Here is a 23,818-nt window from a genome sequence, read left to right on the forward strand (position 1 = left end):
CCACTTAGAAAAGCAAGTATGAAAGGTAAAAGACAACAGTAGTTTAATTAAAATTACAATAATTAGTTAAGGAATATGTAAAATAAAAATGTAAAATGTGATATCAAATATATAAAACATGGAGTGCGAACTAAAATTACAAAGCTTTGGAATGCAATTAAAATTAAGTTATTATCAACTTAAGAGAGACTGCGTATACATAAGATGTGTGTAAATCTTGTAACCACAAAGAAGAAGCATAAATACACAAAAGGATAAAGGAATAAAACCACATAAAGAAAATAAAGCACAGGGAGGAGGGAGAGAAGAAAAAAAGAACAGAGAGGAGCTTCAGAAACAACCAGAAAACAATGAACGAAATGACAGTAAGAACATACTTAGTAATAATCGCTTTAAATGTAAGTGGTCTAAATGCACCAGTCAAAAGACATAGGGTGGCTGAATGGATAAGAAAGAACAGGAATTTTCTATATATTGCCAATAGGAGACTCACTTCAAATGTAAAGACATACACAGACTGAAAATAAAGGGTTACAAAAAGATATATACCATGCAAATGGAAATGAAATGGAGTAGCTATAGTTATATCAGACAAAATAGACTTTAAAACAAAGATTGTAAGAAAAGACAAAGAAGGGTATCGCATAGTGATAAAGAAGTAAATCCAACAAGAGGATATTACATTTGTAAAAATGTATGGACCCAATATAGGAGGACCTAAATATATAAATCAAATATTAACAGAAATAAAAGAAGAAATAGCAATACAGTAATAGTAGAGAACTTTATTTTTTTCTTTTTAATTTTTTATTTTATTTCTAGTTAAAATGCAGTGTTGTATTAGTTCAGGTGTACAATATAGTGATGCAGCAATTCCATACATCACTCAGTGCTCATCACAAATGCATTCTGTAATCAGTAGTAGGGGTCTTTTTTTTTTTTTAATTTCTTTTTCAACCTTTATTTATTTTTGGGACAGAGAGAGACAGAGCATGAACGGGCGAGGGGCAGAGAGAGAGGGAGACACAGAATCCGAAACAGGCTCCAGGCTCTGAGCCATCAGCCCAGAGCCCGACGCGGGGCTCGAACTCACAGACCGCGAGATCGTGACCTGGCTGAAGTCGGACGCTTAACCGACTGTGCCACCCAGGCGCCCCAGTAGTAGGGGTCTTTAATACCTCTTTTATCAGTGGATAGATCATCCAGACAGAAAAGCATTAAGGAAAAAGTGGCCCTAAGTGACGCATTAGACCAGATGGGCTTAATAGATACATGCAAAACATTCCTTCCAAAACCTAAATACACATTCTTTTGAAGTACACATGGAACATTCTCCAGGATAGATCACATGTTAAGCTACAAAACAAGTCTCAGTAAAGTTAAGAAGATTGAAATCCTATCAAGTATCTTTTCCAACCACAGTGGCATGAAACTAGAAGTCAGTTATGTGAAGAAAACTGGAAAAAAACCACAAACACATGGAGACTAAACAACATGCTGTTAAATAACCAATAGGTCAATGAGGAAATCAAAAAAATACCTGTAGACAAATGAAAATGGGAACACAGTATTCCAAACTCTTTGGGGTGCAGCAAAAACAGTTCTAAGAGGGACTTTTATAGTGATACAAGCCTACCTCAAGAAACAAGAAAGGGGCGCCTGGGTGGCTCAGTCGGTTGAGCATCCGACTTTAGCTCAGGTCACGATCTTGCGGTCCGTGAGTTCGAGCCCCGCGTCAGGCTCTGAGCCTGAAGCCTGCTTCTGATTCTGTGTCTCCCTCTCTCTCTGCCCCTCCCCCGTTCATGCTCTGTCTCTCTCTGTCTCAAAAATAAATAAATGTTAAAAAAAAAATTTTTTTTAAAGAAACAAGAAAAATATCAAATAAACAATCTAACTTTACATTTAAAGGAACTAGAAAACGAAGCCCAAAGTTAATAGAAGGAAGGAAATAATACCGATCAGAGTGATAGTGGGGGAATGAAATACATCCACACGTGTGTGAAAAGTTTAATGAAACTAAGAGCTAGTTCTTTGAAAAGATAAACAAAATCAACAAACCTTTAGCCAGACTCCTCAAGAAAAAATAGAGGATGGCCCAAATAAATAAAATCAGAAATGAAAAAGAAGAAATTACAACCTATACCACAGAAATACTAGGGATCATAAGTAAATACTGTGTACAGTTATATGCTGACAGATTAGTCTAGAAGAAATGGATAAATTCCTGGAAACATGGAGTCTTCTAAGATTGAATCATGAAGATACAGAAAATCTGAATAGACCAATTATTAAAATGAAATTTGAATCAGTAATCAAAACACTACAAACAAAAGTCCAAGTGCAGATGGCTTCACAGGTGAATTCTACCAAACATTTAAACTATCCCAGAAATTATAATGAAAAATTGAAGATGAAAAAATACTTCCAAATTTATTTTACAAGGCCAGCATTACTCTGATACCAAAACCAGACAAAGACACCATCATAAAAAAGAAAATTACTGGCCAACACCCCTAATAAACACAGATGCCAAAATTATCAGCAAAATATTAGCAAACTGAACTCATCAAAAACATTGAAAGAGATCATACACTGGAATCAAATGGAATTGATTCCAGGGATATAAAGATGGTTTAACATCTGCAAATCAATCAACATGATACAACACATTAATAAAATGAAGAATAAAAATTATATAATCTCAGGGCGCCTGGATGGCTCAGTCAGTTAAACGTCCACCTCTTGATTTCGGCTCAGGTCATGATCTCATGATTCATGGGAGTGAGCCTCACATTGGGCTCTGCACTCACAGCACAGACCTTGCTTGGGTTTCTCTTTCTGCTCTTCCCCTGCTTGTGCTAGCACTCTCTCTCTCTCAGAATAAATAAAATAAACATTAAAAATATATATTATCATCTCAATAGGTACAGCAAAAATATTTGACAAAATTCAATGTCCATTTATGATAAAAGCTCTCTAGTGGGTAGGGAGGGCCTGTACTCAATAAAGGTCATTTATGACAGACAAACAGCTAACATACTCAGTGGATGAAAAGATGCAAAGTTTTTTCTAAGATCAGAAACGAGACAAGGATTCCCACTCTTGATGGTTTTATCGAACGTAGTATTCAAAATCCTAGCCACAGCCATCAGACAAGAAAAAGAAATAAAAACATCCAAATTGGAAAAGAAGAAGTAAAGCTGTTACTATTTGCAGGCAACATGATACCATATACAGAAAACCTTAAAGAGTCCACCAAAAACCTATTGGAGCTAATAAATGAATTCAGTAAAGTTACAGGATACAAAATTAATACACAGAAATTTGTTGCATTTCTGCATACTAATAATGAATTGTTGGAAAGAGAAATTAAGACAATCTCAATTACACTTGCATCAAAAACAGTAAAATACCTAGAAATTAATTTAACCAAGAAAGTGAAAGACCTATATTCTGAAAACTATAAAACACTGATGAAAGAAATTGAAGATAACATAAATAAATGAAAAGATACGCTGTACTTTTGGGTTGGTAGAGTTAATGTTTCTCCACAGAAGTGGAACAACTCCTAAAATATGCACAGAACCACAAAAGACCCAAAACAGTCAAAGCAGGCTTGGGAAAGAAGAACAAAGTTTGAGGTATCATGCTCTGAAATTTGAAACTGTACTGAAAAGCTATAGTAATCAAAACAATATGGCACTTGTGCGAAAACAGACACATAGATCAGTGGAACAGAATGGAGAGCCCAGAAATAAACCCACACCTATGAGGTCAAGTAACTTATGACAAATGAGGCAAGAACATACAATGGGGGAGACGACCATCTTTTCAATAATTGGTGTTAGGAAAATTGGACAGCTACATGCAAAAGAATGAAATTGTGGACTGCTTTCTTACACCATGCACAAAAATAAACTCAAAATGGATTAAGACCTGAAACCTTAAAACTCCTAGACAAAGCAAAGGCAGTAAGACATCATTCTTAGCAATGTTTTTTTGGATACGTCTCCTCAAGCACTGGTATCAAAACCAGAAATAAACAACTGGGACCACATCAGCTAAAAAGCTTTTGCAGGGTGAAGGAAACCATTAACAAAATGAAAATGCAGCCTACTGAATGCAAGAAGATGATTGCAAACCATACATCTGATAAGGAGTTGATATCCAAAATACATCAACAACCATGTCACAAATCATAACAACAACAGCAAAACAACCCAGTTAAAAAACTGACAGAGGACTTGAATAGATATTTTTCCAAAGACAGCATACAGATGGCCAACAAGCACATGAAAACATGCTGAACACCACTAATCATCACAGATATGTAAATCAAAAGCAGTGAGGTGCTACCTCATACCAGTCAGAATGGCTATTATCAAAAAGACAAGAAATAACACGTGTTGCTGAGGATGTGAGGAAAAGGAAACCCTTGTGCGCTCTTGGTAGGAATGTAAATTAGTGCAGCCACTATGGAAACAATTTGGAGGTTCCTCAAAAAATTATAAATAGAATTACTATGTGATCTAGAAATTCCACTTCTGGGTATTTGAAGAAAACGAAAAGAACAGTTCAAAAAGCTGTACTACCTTTATGCTTATTTACAATAGCCAGGACATAGATGTAACCCAAGTGTCCATCAATAGATAATAAATGGACAGAGAAGCTGTGGTGGGTGTGTGTGTGTGTGTGTGTGTGTGTACACAGTGGAATATTACTGGAATATTACACACACTGTAATATTACTCAGCTACAAAAAGAATGAAATCTTGCCATTTGTGACAACATGGTTGGACTTCGAGGATATCATGCTAAGTGAAATAAGTCAGAGAAAAGCAAACAGTGTATGATTTGACTTATATGGGAAATCTAAAAAAACCAAAATGAACAAACAAAACAGAAACAGACTCATAGATAAAAAAGAACAAACTGGTGGTTGGGAGAGGGAACCGACAAAATAGGTGAAGGGAATTAAGAGGTAAAGAATTATAAAATAAGTCTCATGTCGTATACAGCACAGGAGATATAGTCAGTAATATCGTAATGATTTTGTATGGTGACAGATGGTATCTAGACCTATTATGGTGATCGTTTTGCGATATATAAAAATATCAGGGTACCTGTGTGGCTCAGTCTGACTCTTGACTTTGGCTCAGGTCGTGATCTCACAGTTGGTGGGTTTGAGCCCCATGTTGGGCCCTGTTTATTAAAAGAGGACTGGAGCACTTGGATGCCTCAGTCGGTTAAGCATCTGACTCTGATTTCAGCTCAGGTCATGGTCTCATGGTTTGTGAGATTGATCCCTGCATTGGGCTCTGTGCTGACAGTGGGGAAGCTGCTCTGGATTCTCTCTCTGCCTCTATCTCTGCGCCTCCTGCACTCACTCTTCCTCTCTCTCTTCTCTCAGAATAAATAAACATAAAAAAATAAAATAAAAATATCAAATCACTATCTTATTCACCTGAAACTAATATAATATCTCAAGTATAATTTAATAAAATAAATGAGACCACACTAAGTTACCATTTCACACCCACTAAAATAATTAAAATTAAAAAGATTGACCATAAGTGTTGGTGAGGTTGTAGAACAACCGGAATTCTCATTCACTGCTAATAAGAATGGTGGAACCACTTTGGAAAATCCTTTGTTCGTTTCTTTAAAATTTAAACACGCCGTTGGGGCGCCTGGGTGGCTCAGTCAGTTGGGCGTCTGACTTCGGCTCAGGTCATGATCTCGCGGTCTGTGAGTTCAAGCCCCGCATCGGGCTCTGGGCTGACAGCTCAGAGCCTGGAGCCTGTTTCGGATTCTGTGTCTCCCTCTCTCTCTGACCCTCCCCTGCTCATGCTCTGTCTCTCTCTGTCTCAAAAATAAATAAATGTTAAAAAAAAAAAAATTTAAACACGCCGTTGCCTTATGGTCCACTTACTCCTAGGTATTTACCCAAGAGAAGTGAAAGCTTATATTCCTATATATACTTGGACAAGAATGTTCATAGCATTTTTATTTCTGACAGAAACTGGAAACAACTCGGATGTCCATCAGTAGGCGAAGGCATCAATGAACTGTGGTCCAGAATGTTGCTAAGCAGATAGAAGTCTTATGAAATGTTTCTCCCCTGCCCCATGTGGACCGCCATCCTTTTAGCTTTTGGCTTTCTGTAACTGTTTTCTTGCTGCCCACTGTTCAGCTCCTAAGCCCGTGTCACGTATTTATGGTTTGGTTATGTCTTTGGTATTTCTCTTGCTGATTTCTGTTTCAATCAGAATGGACCAGTTACGCTGTGATAATAAATAGTCCTAAATCCCAGTGGCTTGAAGTAAAGGTTGGTTTCTTTGTCGTGAACTGCATGTCCATTTTGGTGCAGCTAAGAGTTCTATTCCCTGCCGAGGGAGGAGCCCTCCTCCGAGACATTGCTGGTTGCTGTGAATGTTGACTTAATGTAAAGTTTTGATTCATAGGAGTTAAGACAGATTTTCAAGCTAGACTGCTTTTTTGTCCCATCATCATTAGTTGACTTTTATCTTATTGTAGGTTGCATTAAAATCTTTGATGACATCAGTAACTGTAACTTTTAATCCACAGCACAAAAAATTAAAATACTTCTCAACTTGTATTTACCTGGTAAATGCTATTTTTAGTCTTTTATTCCTGTGTGTTGGACAAAGAACCAAGATCCAGAGAGAGTAAACGAATTGGCACTTGCTACACAGCAGTGAAGCTGAACTAGAACCCAGGGTTTCCATTTTAATATTTTTGTGTAAATTGGAGCAAAATAAACGTACTGTCTACTTACACGTTTTTAATTTGACAGTCTCTTCAGCAGGCCGCATTTAAGAGAGGTCTCGTACACCTTTTGCCGGTGGCTGGAGCACGATGGATCCCCCAGGGGCACTGGACGCGGAGGATGAAGTGGGGCCGTTAGCCCATCTTGCCCCAAGTCCTCAAAGCGAAGCTGTTGCCCATGAATTCCAGGAGCTGTCCCTGCAGCCCAGCCAGCACCTGCCCCCCCTGAACGAGAGGAAGAACGGTGAGCTCTTCAGCATGTGTGGTGGGAGCTAGATTTAAAGATTCACCCCTTCATGAGTCCAATTGATTCCTGTTTGGTAGTAATTTTTCTTTTTCTTTTTTCTTTTCTTTTCTTTTTTTTTTTTTTTTCTTTTTTTTTTTTTTTTTTTTTTGTCACTTACCCTGGGCAGGCTGTCATGGCGAGGAGAGCCTTGTGGGTTATTGGCTGGTTTTGAGTAACAGGCAGAATTTCACTTTCCATCCAGTTCTTTCATTTATTTCCCCAATAAGTGTCTGGTAGCAGTATTCTCCTTGGAAAAAGCTTTAGATTCAACCATTTTAGTACCAGCAGATTTCATGCTAGAAGATACTGGAGAGTAGCTTCCTGCACTGATCCTAGGGAAGGTTGACTGTGGATTTGACTAGATTCTCCTCCCATTTTTCCCGTCTCCAGTGTGTTGCACCTTAATTTCAAGATTGATAAAATTTAAGCTATCCTAATGATTACTAAGAAAGCAGGAATTTTTTGTTTGAGTGTTTTTCTATTAATCGTTGTAGGATATGACCATATTGTCATTCTCTGCCTATCGTTGTATACAAAATGAGTATTTTTTATCCATTTGGTATCTGTTCAGGAAATTTTCATTGATCACAAAGGCTTCCCATCCTCTCTGGAAAACATAATACTGTCCATTTTTAATGTAAATGAGTAAGGATAGATGATAGACACTTATTTTTAATACTTAAAACATAAAAACTAACAAAATGTTAAAATTTATAAACACATCAAGCACTTACATTAAAAGGGCCACATTAAGAATTACAGCTGAATTTCTTATGCTTTCCACCGTTCTGAGTTTTACATTTACAAATAATAGTTTTTAAAAATTGTAGATTTAAAAACCTGAGGAAATAAAACCGTTCCCTCGTAAAACACTTCCTTTTGTACCTGGTTACTGTTTTTCTGGGTTCTGAGTCCTAACCAGGCCTTTTCATTATTGGCCTCACCTTCTTCAGGAAAGTGGAGAAAAGATGTATGTTATGATTCTTAGTTCTTTAGTACATGTGTTTGGAGTGTATTTGTTCTCCCTTCAAATAAGGCTTCTGGTACTTGGGCATAACCCTTGTCCGCTGTGAGTGGTGAAAAGCAGCATTCTGGCTCAGGTGCTGTCAGGCCCTTCAGGAGGCTGTCGTTCAGCAGTGGCTTTAGAATCTTCCATTTTTCTCAGACAGTGGCTTGGAGAGTATGACCACATTTACTGAAGCATGACCAAATGCGATCAGGTTCACACTGCACATTTGGGCCTGAATAGTGTTCAGATTCTTATCCTCAAAAAATGAGTTGCACTGGTATGAAATTGCAATAACACACAATTAGTCAGGAAAATGGTAGGGAAATGTATCGGGCAAATCTGTACTTCGTGATCAGTTTGACACAGCGCACCATGTTCTCTTGCAAGAATGTTGCCTTGAATATGTATGCCTGAATGTAAACTAAGCCCAAATATTAAGTAGCCTCCCCTTATAAACTTTTGGGAAGTGGAGTAAATGGTAAGAATTTTAATTTTTTAATTTAGTTACATGTCCATAATTAAAATCACATTTTTATGATGCAGTGCAATAATATAGAAAGATTCCTTCATTCACACTAATATTTCATAGAACCATCTGGCTCAGATTCTATCCATGAATTTTTGGGGGAAATGCTTTTTTTTTTCTCATCATCAGCAGAACCCCTTGGCATCATGCACGTAGTGCTAAAATCCACGGTGCGTCTTCACTACTGTCTCTTTCGTCTGAGTTACAGCAGCTTGTGAGTATATGTATGACCTGATACCACAGATTTTCTGTCTAAACCACAAGTACCATTGACAAAATGGTGTGTGTGTGTGTGTGTGGTGTATTGTCATATACTCATAATCTCTATAGCATAATCACTCTTGTGATTTGTGATTGGTTATAACATTTTATGGGGCTGCAGTTCCTGTTTTAGAATGTAATTATCTGTTTTCTGTGAGTACGTAATGTATTCACTGGCTTAAAATGTACAGGGTACCAATGGGTACACAGTGAAAAGAAAGTCACTTCCCAGTCTTTCCCCTGAGCTACATGATTCCTTTCCTGGAGTTCACTATTGTCATTTGTATCCTTTCTGACAGAATTGTATTTGACTACTTTTTTAAAATGAGTTTTTGAAACTGTTCTTTGCAACGACACTTAGTACTTCCGATTTTAAGGTTATAACCTAGGAATAATTAATCTGTTGGCCTTCTCCGCCCCCTCCCCCCCGTTTATGATTCTACTAAGATATTTTTATAAACATCCTAAAACTAGCTTTAAATGAAGTTAATTTTTAAGCAAATGTTTTCCTCAAGTACTTTTTTTGTTCAATATTGAGTAAATGAAAGAATATCTTATGAAATGCTATGTAAAGACTCAAATAGCAGACAGTCTCTTCTTTTTTTTTTTAATATGAAATTTATTGTCAAATTGGTTTCCATACAAAACCCAGTGCTCATCCCAACAGGTGCCCTCCTCAGTGCCCATCACCCACTTTCCCCTCCTTCCCACTCCCCAATCTCTTCTTTTTTAATAAATGACTTCAGGCAGTTAAAAAGCTTACCTTATATTCAGGCATATACTCTAATGTCAGGCTTATGATATATTAGCTTGATTTATATATATATTCCAAGGCATACATGGAATCCTTTGTATAGCTATCAGAAATCTACATTTTTGATAGTTAGATGAGTCAAGTGGAATCACATCAAGCAATTATGGAATTAGAAGAAGCGTAACTTTCTTACCCTACTGAATTTTTCATGTTTATGCTTCATTTTTAAGTCTTCTTAATGCCCTGTTTAGATTATATCATATACAAAATGTGAATCTTAGCCTCGAAATTAATCAATACAAAAAACTCTTTAGAGTATTATGAAATAGTCCGAATTAGGTATTTTCTTGTGATTGTGTTTCATTGTTAGCCCTAAGCATTTGAATTTCACTTGTTTGAATTATTTCCCTTTCTAGTTGGGGGGAAAATGAAGACACTTCAATTTGGATCAGTGTGTAGAAGGATCATGTCACCAAATAGTTTATAAATAAACTTAATGAGAGAGAAGTTGACATCTATGTAATGACTCCAGGATCCTCCCTTAGTTTTGACTGATACTTATGTTGGCAATGTAGTGGCAGAGCAGAACATTCCTACTCCTGTAGCACATGTGAAAGATAAGCTGGGGCTGTTCTTTACCCCTGAACGTGTGGCCGGTGGCACCTCCAAAGTAAGGCCACCAATTAGGCCATTAATTCTTCCCAAGAAGTGAGTTCTTCCTAAAAGAAATGTGGGTATACAGAACACATAAATGACAGACTTTTACTGAAACAGTGCACACACAGAGAACTTGAGCTTTGTTTTGATGTTTTACACAGTATTAACGTTCCTTCAGATGGTAAACACTGGCAGTAAAGGGGAAATCAGTCCGAGGGACAGTTAGTTGTTTTTTATTGTTCACGTGGGAAAAGCTCAGATGCTGTAAGTTGAATACAGCTTCGTAAAGGCAGGGAAAGGCGAAGTAGATGAAACCGACACGCCTCCAAGAGCTCCAGCCCTCTGTGTTGTGCCCGCACTAGGGGAGACCACAGCAGGAAGGCTTTGGTTCCGGAGGTCGTTTGCAAGACCGAGAAGTGTGCTGGTTGGTGAATGTAAGCTTTTGAGTCACTCCCAGCATTGACAACAAAGCAGATAAATTGACATAGATTCCCCTTTTGCACAACAGTTTGGTATTGTAACACTTGGGACAGCTCTGAAAATGAGGCACAGTCCAGTCGTGTTCACATGGCCACAGGTAACGCCGCAGGCCGGCTGTCAGTAGTATGGAGTAGGTGGAAAAATAGTGTCTGCTACTTTCTCTTCCGTTTATTAGCAGACTTTTTGAAACTGTATTTACTTGGAAACAGCGTGTTTTAGGCCTCAGTGAAGAGGAGACTTTGTCATTCTTATTTTAAACTTTGACGCTTCTAGTTACCGTACTCGTTGGGTTTTTGATTTCATGGTCCCGTTTTGAATTTTTTTCCCTAAGATTTTCCATCCATTAAATTTATCACAATGGACGGTTTTAGGCCATCTCTTGTTCTGCTCTTGAATGATTATACTAAAGAGAAAATAGTTCATTCAAAAGTTTGTTGCACACGAGGGAACACAAGGTATTTCTTTGCATTAGATTCAATACAGGTATCAATACATTTGCACACAGATAACTTTGCCTTGCCGTGGAACTCGGCTAAAGAAAATTGCTTGCCTTGTACTATAGAAAATAAATGGTATTTGTTCAAAGCTGATCTTTTCTTCATGCAACATTTCCTCATTCCTCATTAACCTGTTAGGTTTACTGCCACTCTAGGTGTTTGGAAATGCACAAAGGTGGTAAGCATTTGTCTGGACCAGAACCCTGTTCCTTAAGAGTATACATGAGATGGGGTGGCCATCTGGAGATTGGTGAGGAAAAGGGAGAATATTTCTGTTTTTCTCTGGAGCGGACAGCCAGACATAAGATTCTCAGAGTGTCATAAGTGGGAAGGAAATAAATAGATGCTAAATAACCAAAACATGTAACTCTAGGATTCTTGCTTTCCCTTTCTTTAACTGGAGGTAATCGGAACAAGTAAGATTCTGTAAAATTCTCTTGTCCTTGGCTTTACTGTTAACATCTTTAGGACCTTAAGTATTTAAAATTCTCAGTGATATTAATAAACAGTCTGATACATTTAGATAATTTCCTTTTCTGCTTTGGATGTTACTTAAGAGTATTTAGACTGAGAACAGAAATAGGCATAATTTCCTTAATTAATTTTCCTTAGTTTCTAATAGATTTCTGAGATTAGCCTTTACAGGTAAATACTTAACACAGTTATAAAGTTTAAAAGCCAATTGTGAGCCCCCGACCACTGTAAAAGAAATTCTTGATTAATTAAGGTGGTTTTCTTATGTTTTGTCTATGACAATCTCTTGAACCTTTCACCATGAAAACAAAGTCATATAAGTAGCTTAAAGGTGAGGTAACTCTCTTTCGCAATGCTCTTTACAAAGTCTCCTATTAAACAGCATGCTTTGTTTCACAGTGTAAATGAGCACCTATAACCCTGTCCGTCACCTTTTTTTCTACTCTGGGCTTCTTGTTACTGAGGACTTAGCTGGCTTTAGCGCATTGCCTAACACACCCAAGCAGTGTGCGGGTGGAGGGAGGGGGCTGGGCCTTAATCTCACACACGCCCATCTGCAGCTGGCAGGGTCAGAGCACTACCAGAGGCCTACTGAGTCATTGCTGACCGGGTGGATGCAGCTTACGGTTTCAGAAGTGCATCAGCAAGATGGCAGGCCCCAGTTCAGCACGAGCGAAGCCCCATTTTGAGATATTTATCCAGTCTTTATATTGTGTCCTCTTGCAAACATGCCCTTCGAGTGTTGACAGTTAATGTATTTATTAAAAGTAAGATTTAGAACTTAATAGTAATTATCAGTTTAATCTAGCATTATCTTAAAATTATTAAAATGTTTGCCTGAAATTTTTATAAGGATTTTCTAAAGTTACGAGAGTCCTAAAAGTGCATTGTTTCATATATAGATTATTTGAGATAATTTTCATAAAACTAGAGTCTACCATATGACTTATATTAAGCACTGGATCAGCAAATAAACTGACACTAATTTATTAAGAAACGGGCTTTCCTGTCCGTCAGAGGGTAATTTTAATTACCTATACAATGTAAATGATTAGTTAATAAAGATTACTCAACTACAGTACCCTAGTTACTTAGACCTTTCAAGTACTTGGAATTAAATAGTTGGTTTATAATCAGACCCTGTGCGAGGCCAAAAGACTTCATTAAAATTAAGTAGGGGCTCTTTGTGCCTGTGTGCTCCCCCTAAGCCAACTACAGTGTGACCTCTTTTAGCTAAAAAGGAAGAGAGAGGATAGATACTGGATACCTGCTGTCTACTGTGACTCTTTTGAAAGAGCTGTTAAGTATAGGGAATAGAGTGGGGAAAAGTGGTCATGATTTTTTTTCAGCCTTTGTTATTTTATTTTAAGATATCAGTAATAAAGCACTTTTGAGACAGAAACCAGCAAGACAAATATGTTGGAATACCAGACATATTGGAATTTTCTCTTTGGGTTTTAGTTAATTATCACCCTGACTAATTAGCAAATATCATACCCAGTGTTTTTCTAACTCCTTTAAATTAACCCCTGCTGTTGGCTACCCTCACCTGCTGCCCTCACTGTTATTAACAGGAAGTGTAGTCTTTTGGGAGTCAGGACTCCAGTGTCCTCTGCTGACTCAGTCTGTGAGCATGGGTAAGTCTCAGAAGCGCTCTGTGTCACGGTGTGCCCGTTGTAGTACCTGTATGGTAGCTTTCAGCCCATGTGTCCTTCTCTGGCTGCCCTTCCTCATTGCATCATGTGCTCTTATATCTCATTGTCACTCTTGCCTGTGCTGTTCATTGGGCAGCAGAACCAGGAAGAATGGAAGATGACTTCCGTCTCAGCAGGTGGAATTTTCCATAGATACAAGTTAATGATGTCGTTGTGTATCCCATTCCTCAAGGTGTATTATTAAGCATACATGCCAGCTCGCCCAATTAGTCAGACTTTCCCCCATATTTAAAAAGAAAGAGAAATTGAATCAATTGTGTTGTCCTAAAAAAAATTTTTTTTAATCTAATTTAGGACATGCAGTATCTTCCTATTCATGGTGTTTAAGGGTTGGCAGGTATGTGTTAACATTTTTATAGTAAGCATCAGACTATCAAAGACAATTTTTTAGCTTTGTTTAAAGTCCAAATTATTCATGTTCTATTCTGGTCATCTTTGTGGTTGTCTGCATCAAGGAAATGCTAATAGTTGGGTGTCTGTTTCACAAAACTTAAATTTTTGATACATGATCTCTATGTTTAATGAAGATATAACAAGAAAAGCAGAAAGTCTGATCAACAACTTGCCTTTGGTTCTTGTGGGCTAATTAAAAAAGTAACATACTAGAATTTGTCAGTACTGTCTGAAGATTTGAGGTTCATAGCTTCAAGATAAGAAACCCTCTCTGACAGAAGCCATGATCCCAACATAGCAGTGAGGAAGTGTGCTGACTGACCATTTGATGAAAGCACCAGCATGCAGTATATACAAGGGAAAGTTTGCCATACGGGATACTCAGCTCTCCAAAATAGCCTAAAAATCAGCATTTCAGGAGTGGAAGTAGGGACTCTTTTACTATTAGAAAACATTTACTGAATGACCACTGTGTCTCCTACCCTAGAATAGTTCTTAGATTTTAATCCTCTAGTACAACGTTGGCAGTTCACAGTGTAGTGTAGTGTATCCTCATAAAACTGTTGGACACGTAGATCTTTGAAAGCCGTATCTTCAACTATATACAGAAAAGTAACTCGGAGACGATTCTTGCAGATAACAGAGAGGAAGAAGAACCTAGTTTTAAGGAAGAGGGCTGTGAAAAAATGAAAAGTAAAGAGAGCTGTGGAGCCAAGCATAGAGCCCGCTCTCTTGTACTCGCTGTGTGGTGTCAGACACAAAGTCTGTGTCTTTCGTCCGTGAATAGGAATCATGTTAGATGTACCTCGTAAATCACTGAGAGGCTTCAAATACTAGAGCTCTTGTACAAACTGGCGTGTACATGGGACATCATAAAATACAGTACATGGTATAGGTACCCAGCACTGCCTGCCTGACGTAAAAATACCACGAAAGAGGCAGTATGCACAGTGGTTAAGAGCACCAACTCTGGAGCCAGCCTGTCTGAGCCTAGATCCTGGCCACACCACCACTGAACTTAGACAAATTAGTTATCCTCCCCTTGCCTCGGTCTCCTCATTTGCACAATGGGGACCCTACTATGACCTGCTTCACAGAGTTGCTAGGAAGATTAAATGAGTTCATGTAAGTGAAGTGTTTAGAACAAGGGCAAGTAGGTAGCACTTTACAACTGTTTGTTATTGTTACGTATGTTTTGAGCATGTAGTACAGTTGGTCCTTCAACAACGTGGGTTTGAACTGCACAGGTCCCCACATAGGCAGGCGGTTTCTGATAGCTAGTATAGTGCCGGAAGTGTATTTTCTCCTCTTCGTGATTTTCTCAATCACATTTTTTCCTCTAGATTTATTGTAAGAGTACGGCATGTAACACATATAACATATGAATGTGTGTTACCTGTTGATGTCTTAGGTCAACGGTAGGCACTTGAGTTTTGGGGGAGTCGAACGTTATTTGTGAATTTTCAACTGCCACGCTGTATTCCACTTCATATTAAGTGAATATAGTTTTCAGGATTCCACCATGGGTTTGTTGTTGTTTTTTTTTTTTATAGCTTTTAGTGTCTCTTTCAATGGTCCCAGTCATTTCTGCGCCCGTTTTCCACAAGTATTTCTTTTTAAAGATACCACAATGACATGCAGTTTCTTAATGTCTCTCCATGTACCTTCACAACACTTGAAGAGCAGCTTATCTGATGAGAGCTCAGAGGGCAAGTGCAGTAGGCACTGATTTCCCATGGAGTTTGTCTGTCTTGTTGGTACTGCCAGTTCCCACAATCCTAGCATTCCCTGGGCATCAGTCAGTGTCTGCAAGGAATGATTTTCAAATATTAAAGCATGTGAAAAGACAAACAGGCCAAAACTCAGAGCTCTCTAGGGACCATGACCTCCAAAACAGACTCCGTTCTGACATTTTCACAGGCTGCTTGAAGGAATTCCAGCAGGGCCATTCCAGTTGGTAAACTCCTAAACAAACCCTCTGTCATCAAGGACTGATTTATAGATCTTTCTCCTTCTTATGTACTTACTCTGAAGAGATTAGGATAGTAGATATGGTTGCTCAGACGCTTTTAAGGCATTTGATGTATATGATAAGTATTATACAGAAGACTTGTGGTATTTTGAGGTAGTAAAACAGTCATTTGTTTAAAGAGATTTCTTGCTTTGAGTTGACTTTTAAATTTTTTCTTTTTCCTTTTGATTCCTGGAAATCTATGTCGTAATCACATCTCGCAACTAATTTTTTTTCATTAAGAACCCAATTATTTAGCAAAGAAATGGACTAAATTCGGGAATGACCTTTTAAAAAATAAACATGTATGTATACAATGACATGTTTCATAATGACCTTTGGCATATGTGAGAACAAACAGTTTTAGTGTTGTAGAATGTTCTTCTGTGAAATCTTGGTGTGATGGCAGTTGTTTAGATGATGCTTTAAGGTCATTTAGAAGGGGGGCGGGTCTAGAAGTTTTTCAACTAATCTGAATTCTCTTAAAATATTCTATTGTGTAGTATTATACACTTCTTAAAAAAAGCAACATAGGGCAAAAAATAAATGAGAGGGCCAGAAGCCAAGAGATTTAGAGTCTGAGCAACCTAAGGAAATGGGTAATTGGGATTTATTTGGTTTACAGTTGGCCTTAAACGCTACCAGCCTCATGGTTCTCCAATCTGGAGCATGCATGAAATTCCAGGGCAGAACAGCGTTCTGCATTTGAAGGGTCAGGTTTGTTGGAGGTGGTGGGGGGCGGGGGTTGTGTGGTTTGTTTCCTTCTTTGCATGTTTCTTTCTAATGAGTTAATCCTTTGGGTGAAAGTACAAAGTTTTCAGTATTTAACAAATGAATCCTACACAATGAGAACTTTGTTGTAATTTGGTATCTGATTATGGTGTAGGATTGTAATATGTTTTAAACAAATTTTAAAATGGGACGCAGGAAATAATTGGTGTATGATTTCAACCAAGCCTCTTAATATTAGTGGTACAAATAAACCTCATTTTTATCACATTCTAGGAAGCTTTTAGAAACCCAGCATATTTTAGAGGTCTCCTTGGTAAAAGAAAATGGAAACAAAAGCCACGTAACAAGGTGCTTAGTAACTGGTCACAGGTAGTTACTGAATGTACTAAAGTATTTTGTGGCTCTTGACTGATGTATAAAATGTATATGATGAAAAAGATCTATGTGCTTATATTACTGTTTTTCTCAAGCCGAGAATAACAAAGTGATATTTAACTAGACATACTCTTAATATGACAAAGTAGTACTTTTCTAATATATTTTTCTAACATGGATGTTTCTGTCTCTCACTGTCAGTTTCAGTTAGGTAGTCTCTTCATCTTTCAAAACAATGGAAGTTGATTCAATAACTTGCTGATAAACTAGTGAAATTTCTGCCTGTATAATTGTGTGCTTGTTTGCTTGTGTGTAGAGTGAGAGTAGCTGCTTGATTGCTTGCTGAATGCTTTTTGAACCCTCAACAGAAACAAAGTTTACAACCTTCAAGAATTTGAAGATTTTATTTGGACACCCAAGTATAATTTGGAGGATTTTCCAGATAGAAGAATTTACACTTAAACCAAGCAGATTGAGCAAGGATTGAAAAAAATTGAAATTTAAAGAAATCCAAGAACTTAGTCCTAAACTGTGAATTTCAGAATCCAGTGGGTTTAGACATAATTTGGTTTTTGTTCTATTACATTGAAACTATGTAACATGTACTCTGTCATAAAAATGTATACATCTCTTAAGTGACCAGGAATGTTTCGTGTATCTTTGAGGGTGAAATGTTCTGTAAATGTCAGGTCCTGTTGGTTTATCAGATTGTTCAAGTCCTATATCCTTACTGATTTTCTTACCTCTTGTTCTGTCAGTTGCCCAGAGAGGTATGTTGAAAACCCCAACTAATATTGTGGAATTGTTTATTTTTCCTTTCAGTAATTTTTTCCTTTTCATATTTTGAGGGTCTATTATGTGTTCTTGTTGGATTGATCCCTTTGTATTATGAAATACCTGCATCCTTAGTAATGATCCTTTTCCCAAAGTCTACTTTGTCTGGTACTAATATAGGCCCCCTGAGTTTCTTACGGATTGCACGGTACATCTTTACCCAGCTTTTACCTTTAACTCATCTGCACCTTTAGATTTAAAGTAGATTTCTTTCAGATAGCATAGAGCTGGATCTTTCTTTTTTTAGTCTAGTCTGACAGTCTCTGTCTTTCAGTTGCAGTGTTTAGATAGATTACATTTAAGGTCATTATTGATTTATGTGGCATATTAGTTATCTATAGCTGTGGAACAAAGTACTTCATACCTTAGCAACTTAACACAAGACGCATTTATTATCTCCTAGTTTGTTTAGGTCAGGAATTCAGGCACAGTTTAGCTGGATACCTCTGTCTCTCATAAGCCTGCAGTCAGGTGTCAGCCAAGGCTGGGGTTTCATCTGAAGGTTCAACTGGTGAAGGATCTGCTTGTAACCTTAGTTATATTGTTGTTGGCAAGATTCAGTTCATTGAGGACTATTGGACCAAGGGCGTCAGTTCCTCTCTGGATGCTGGATGCTGGCTGGAGCCTTGTTCTTTGCCACATGGGCCTCTCCCGTATGGCATCTTACTTTCTCAAAGCCAGTAAGAGAGATGTGTGCTAGCAAGACCAAAGTGATCTTTTTTTTTTCCCCAACATTTTCTCAACATTGTCCTATTCTTTTGTTTAGAAGCAAATTACTCAAGGGGAAAGGATTATAGAAGACCATAAATACCAGAAGGCAGGGATCATTAGAGGCCACCTGCCACAATTGAATTTAAAATCTATTATTTTGCTATATATTGTATTTATCTAGTCAGTTCACTCTTCCTTTATTCCTTTTTTTTTTGCCTTTAAAAAAAATTTTTTTAGTATTTTGTGTATTATTATTTTTACAACATCCTATTAGCTTTACTTTTTTTTCAAATGTTCACTGATCTTTTCAAATGAAGGTCTAATATGCTGCTAATCCTATCCAATAAAACGTTAATCTTATTTTTATCTCTGGAAGTTCCATTTTGTTCTTTTTTACATTGTCTTTTTCTCTCATCATTATATTCATGTTTTCCTTTAAATACTTGTACATAGTGGGGCACCTGGGTGGCTCAGTCGGTTAAGCGTCTGACTTTTGGTTTCGGCTCAGGTCATGATCTGACGGTTTCATGAGTTCATGCCCCTAACGGGGCTCTGCACTGGCAAGATGAAGCCTGTCTGGAATTCGTATTCTCCCTCTCTCTCTCCCTCTCTTTCTCTCTCTCTCTCTCTCTCTCTGCCCCTCTGCCCCTCCCCCACTCGCACTGTCTCTGTCGAAATAAAGAAACTTAAAGATTTTAAATACTTGTACATAGTTATGGGTGTTAATTCTATTTTTTCAGTAATTTTTGAGTCTGTTTTTACTGAGAAATTTCTCTCCTGTTAAAGAGACATTTTCCTACCTCTTAGCACAGAGTCCGGTAATCCTTTCATTGGGTGGAACGTTGTGAGTGCTACACTGCTGAGTGGCTGCATTTTGCGTTGTCTTCCTAAAGTGCTGGGACTTTGCTCTGGTAAGAGTGCTGAGCTTTCGGGTCACTCTCAAGGCCTTTTTAAAGCATTGTTAGGAAAGATGTAAGGTAGCATTCCCACCAGGGATGGTGCGTTGACTATCAGGCCTTGACCCCCTTTGGGATCTCTGCCAAATGCCCCCGTAAATGCCCCAGGGAGATCATGTCGCTCAGGCTCGTTTTGAGCTCGAACACCCCAACCTTGTGTGTACTTTGACACATGTTGAGCATACGGCTCCCGGTCGTTGCTTGCCCGGCCCTGTGTAGCTGTGCGCCCTGCTCATCCAGCTCAGGCCTCAGCCAAGACTCAGGGCACTCCTGTGCAGCTCGCTCTCCAGAGCTGTTGCTCGGCACGGGTCCCTCCAGTTCGGAAATCTGCACGGCGGCTCCCAGCTGTCTCAACTTCCCCTTCAGCTCTCCTCTCTGGCTCATCGATTCCACAAGCCTGACCAGCTCTGTTTGAGGGCTGTGCCCCCAGTCTGGAAGTTACCTGCAGGCCAAAAGCTCGGGCGGCTGTAAGACTCACTGCCGTCGTTGCCTTTACCATAGGAGGAGTTCTGTACGGCCTGTGTCCCAGTGTAGGAGAGAGTTCTGTCCAGTTGTGTGGTTTCCTGCGGTGACAGGTGAAGGGCAGTGTGCGTTCTTCCAGCACAGCTGCTAACCGGAGTCTGGACCTGGGGACGCGGCACAAGGCCCATGCTTTTCCACGAAGACGTGTTCCTCTCCGAACACCTGTTGACAGGGCCGCAGCCGTGCCGCTCTGCGTTGGGAGCCCCCCCAGACACTCAGGCGGTGCTGGGCACACGGGCTGCTCCCCTCTTGTGGGTTGCTGAATGAAGGAAACCAAATTGTGGATTAAAGGCTGAGGCTGATCGTTAGTGGGGTTCCCACGCCAACCAGCTTTCCAGCTTTTGTTGTGGGCGCAGAATGGCGAGCAAGATTATGGGGAAAGGTGCCATGCTAGGCCTTGGCTCGCTCAGAGCCAGCGGCATAGGTACTCGGGGTTCATGGGGCCATCGGGCTTCGACCGCGAGGAGGGAAGGATTCGCGGGTTGGCAGAAGCCATCCTTCGTTAATAAAGACATGATTACATATTACTTTCTCTGCACAGGGATGTTGAAGTTAAGAAAACTTCTCCTTGCATCAGTATTTGAATTTGACTCAGTTTGGCAAAAGAGTCAGCCTATAGAAGATTTAGAAAATATAACTAAAGATGACATTTTTCTTCTTACGTGTGAATTAAGGGGAATTTTCTCCTCAAGAACATCTAGGTTATATCGAATGGCAAAGCACAGAATTAAGTGGTCCTCATGGTAATTCACCGTGAGTGCAGCCCACCCTCCTCTTCACTTGTCCCACCAACACGTCCTGCCCTCCAGAAAAGAGAGCCTGTGCAGAGGGAAAACACCCTGCAGAGAATTATATCCAGTTATCTACACACACTACTGTCACCTGCTTGCTTTTCTGTGGTGTGCATTTTTCCTAATGCACGTGTGCTGCTTGGATGTCAAGGAAGGAGAAAACCTTTTTTAAAAAATATGCCACATTACGTAATGGGAAATACTAGAGTAATTTGTAGCTCATGATTATATTATGGTATTGGGGGAGTCCTCCTTAGAATCAGATTCTACTCTGGGGTGCCTGGGTGGCTCAGTCGGTTAAGCGTCCGACTTCGGCTCAAGTCATGATCTCACGGTCTGTGAGTTTGAGCCCCGCGTCAGGCTCTGTGCTGACAGCTCAGAGCCTGCAGTCTGCTTCAGATTCTGCGCCTCCCTCTCTCTCTGCCCTAACTCACTCGCATTCTGTCTCTGTCTCTCTCAAAAATAAATAAACATAAAAAAAAATTTTTTGAAAAATCAGATTCTACTTAGATTCTGCTCAGAGCTGGGTTGAATGTTCACAGCACATCACAGATTCTCATCCTTTGTGGACAGAGCTTTAAAGGAGAATTTATGTTGATAAAGAGTTGTGCGTGCTATAATAGAAGTGAAGTCGAATATTACTGGGGTCACCTGAGGATCACAGAAACGCGATTTGATCAGTCTCCGTAATCTGGGTCCCATGGTCTGTACTCCTGCTTCACCCTGAGGCCCAGAGGTCAAAAGCTGCCACCTTGGTTCACACGGCCACCCTGGCTGTCCCTGTGTGCCCTCATGTGGTTGTCTTACAGTTGCTGAGAAGCCCAAGTGGGTTAGGAGAGAAAGAACAGATACCCGGGGTGTCACTAGTCGTGGGCGGGGTGAAGGAGGCTTGTGTGTCAGAGCTGGCCCCCGAGACCCAGAAGAACAGAGCCCGGGGCAGGTCTGCAGCTCCACTAAGTGGCCATCAGGACTGGTTCTCAGTCTTGTTGACTGAGTCTTGTTTCATCCAGGTGATACATAAACAATAAGATGTGGAAACCCAAAAAATAAGACACCATTGAATAAATGAAAAGTGAAAAGACTATTTCTGAAAATTAGAATCATCAATATACACTCAAACTGTGCATTTTAGAATATATTTGTTTTTTGTCAAATAAGTTTCATATATACAATTCCATTTGATTAGCCCAAATGTTTGAAAACATATTCGAATTATGTGTGAGTGGTCTCAGTACGTGAATACAGAATCTTTTCCAATAGAATTTTTATTTTTAAGCTCTATGCTTTTTATAAGGTGCTGTTCCCTGCCTTTGCTTTTTTAAGGATTATAATCATGTAAATTAAATACATAATACGTATATTCTGACCTTCTTAGCTACTGTCTTCTCACAAAAACGAAATAGTTCATTTCTTACTTCCTTCTATGCTATGATGAATCAATGTACGTTTTTTTAAAATCCACCTGCAAATAAGGCACCGTGTTAGGTTTTTCTGTGTGTTTCTGCCTACGATTACATTCTTCCCTGTTGTCTGTACCATAGGCCTGGAACCCAACCTGGCAAATAGCCAAGTTAAAATACTAAATTCTACCAGTAGAGAGAGGGTTTCTTCCTGAAATAGGTCAAGGCATTTTACCTTATGAGGTGGGTTTCAGGTGTTTTCATTTTATGGGACTATAAACTGAAAGAGAGATTAAATAATGCAAGGACAAGCAGCTAAAAAGGAACAGAGTGAAGTTTTAAAGATACAGTTGGTTCTAAGGCTACCTCTCCAGTTATAAAGGGTACTGTTAGAACAGGAAAGATACCTTTATTTTGACTCTCTTTCTTCTAAATAAAATGTATTTCTAAAGTAGACTATTTCAACTTTTATATACAGAAAATAGTTGCAAAGGTATAAATATAATCACATATAAAGCTAAAATTCTAATTAGGATTTTACTTGAGTGGAATAGTGCCCTTTAAAAGCTTGTTGGAGATTAAGTCCTTGTGCAGTCGCCGTCACCCTCTCGGCGTGTGCCGGACAGCCCCGTTGGAGTTTACCCAGCACGAGTGATAGGTGTGGGGGGAGTTTGTGCCCACGGTCCCTCCCACAAATAGGGGCCCCGGGACGTGGTCAGTCCCCTCTTCCACATCACAGCTCACCGCACCCTCTTGTCAGACGCTTGCGTGCTAGGAGCCAGCCACACAACTGGGCACTGTGGTCACCCAGAGCAGAGACCTCGGGCAGTTTTGTGTGTGTCTCTTCATTCCTGCCTCGTGCTTTTGAAGGTACTCAGCTGAATGAATGAAGAAATGTTCAAGATTCCTCTAGTGGTGGATGCCCAACTAGTCATTTTGTTGTTTTTAACCTTCTAAACAAATGTATTTTCGGATTTACCAATAAGATTGAGAGCCTGATAATAGAGCGTGCTGTTGGTGGCAATTTATGTCATATTAAACTGTATGACATTTAAAGACTAGAATAAAAATCTCCTTTTACTCATTCTGTAAATCAATTGTATCTTTGCTGTGGAAAAATATAAAGGGACATTTTTCTGATTTCCTATAATAGGATAATAATCTTTCTACATGTTCTTTTTAACTTCTAAACTTAGAGCAGTTTATCAACTCTTTATTTAAGAACAGTGTATGGTAAGTTGCAGGCATGCCCGAACGTGTCAGTATGACGTGCATCTTCTAACAGTACGTATTTTCTCTTGTGTACCGCTTTTGTTATCACCCTCAAAAACTTAACATCGATACAGTGTATACTTAATATATTCCCCATATTCATATTTCTCCACTTCTCCCAGTAATGAATGTCCTTTATTGTTTTTTTAAACCAGGATCTAATCTTGTATCATTTTGTGCATTTAGCTGTCATAACCCCTTGATCCCCTGTAATCTAGAACGCTTTCTCTACTTTTTTTAAGACTTAATTTTTTCAGAGCAGTTTGAGGTTCACAACAGAAGTGAGAGGAAGGTACAGTGATTTCCCATATGCCCCACACATGCATAGCCTCCCCCATGACGAACGTCACTCACCAGAAGGATTTTACCAAGG

General features: G+C 39.1%; 1 protein-coding gene across 8 annotated transcripts in view; it reads left to right on the forward strand.

Annotated features, from left to right (window-relative positions):
• The window catches only part of MRTFB (myocardin related transcription factor B), a 197,055-nt gene that overhangs the window by 67,303 nt on the left and 105,934 nt on the right, over window positions 1-23,818 (forward strand). For 5 of the 8 annotated variants that reach the window (XM_027043211.2, XM_027043217.2, XM_053213262.1 and 2 more), the window contains exons 2-3: window positions 6,818-7,033; window positions 13,308-13,370. In XM_027043211.2, the coding sequence (XP_026899012.1) occupies window positions 6,880-7,033; window positions 13,308-13,370 (217 nt within the window). In that variant the 5' untranslated portion in view covers window positions 6,818-6,879. The remainder of the gene's footprint in view (window positions 1-6,817; window positions 7,034-13,307; window positions 13,371-23,818) is intronic. The other 3 variants (XM_027043213.2, XM_027043218.2, XM_027043212.2) reach the window with 1 other exon arrangement.

The sequence above is a fragment of the Acinonyx jubatus genome, chromosome E3, assembly GCF_027475565.1.
Source record: "Acinonyx jubatus isolate Ajub_Pintada_27869175 chromosome E3, VMU_Ajub_asm_v1.0, whole genome shotgun sequence".
NCBI lineage: Eukaryota > Metazoa > Chordata > Mammalia > Carnivora > Felidae > Acinonyx > Acinonyx jubatus.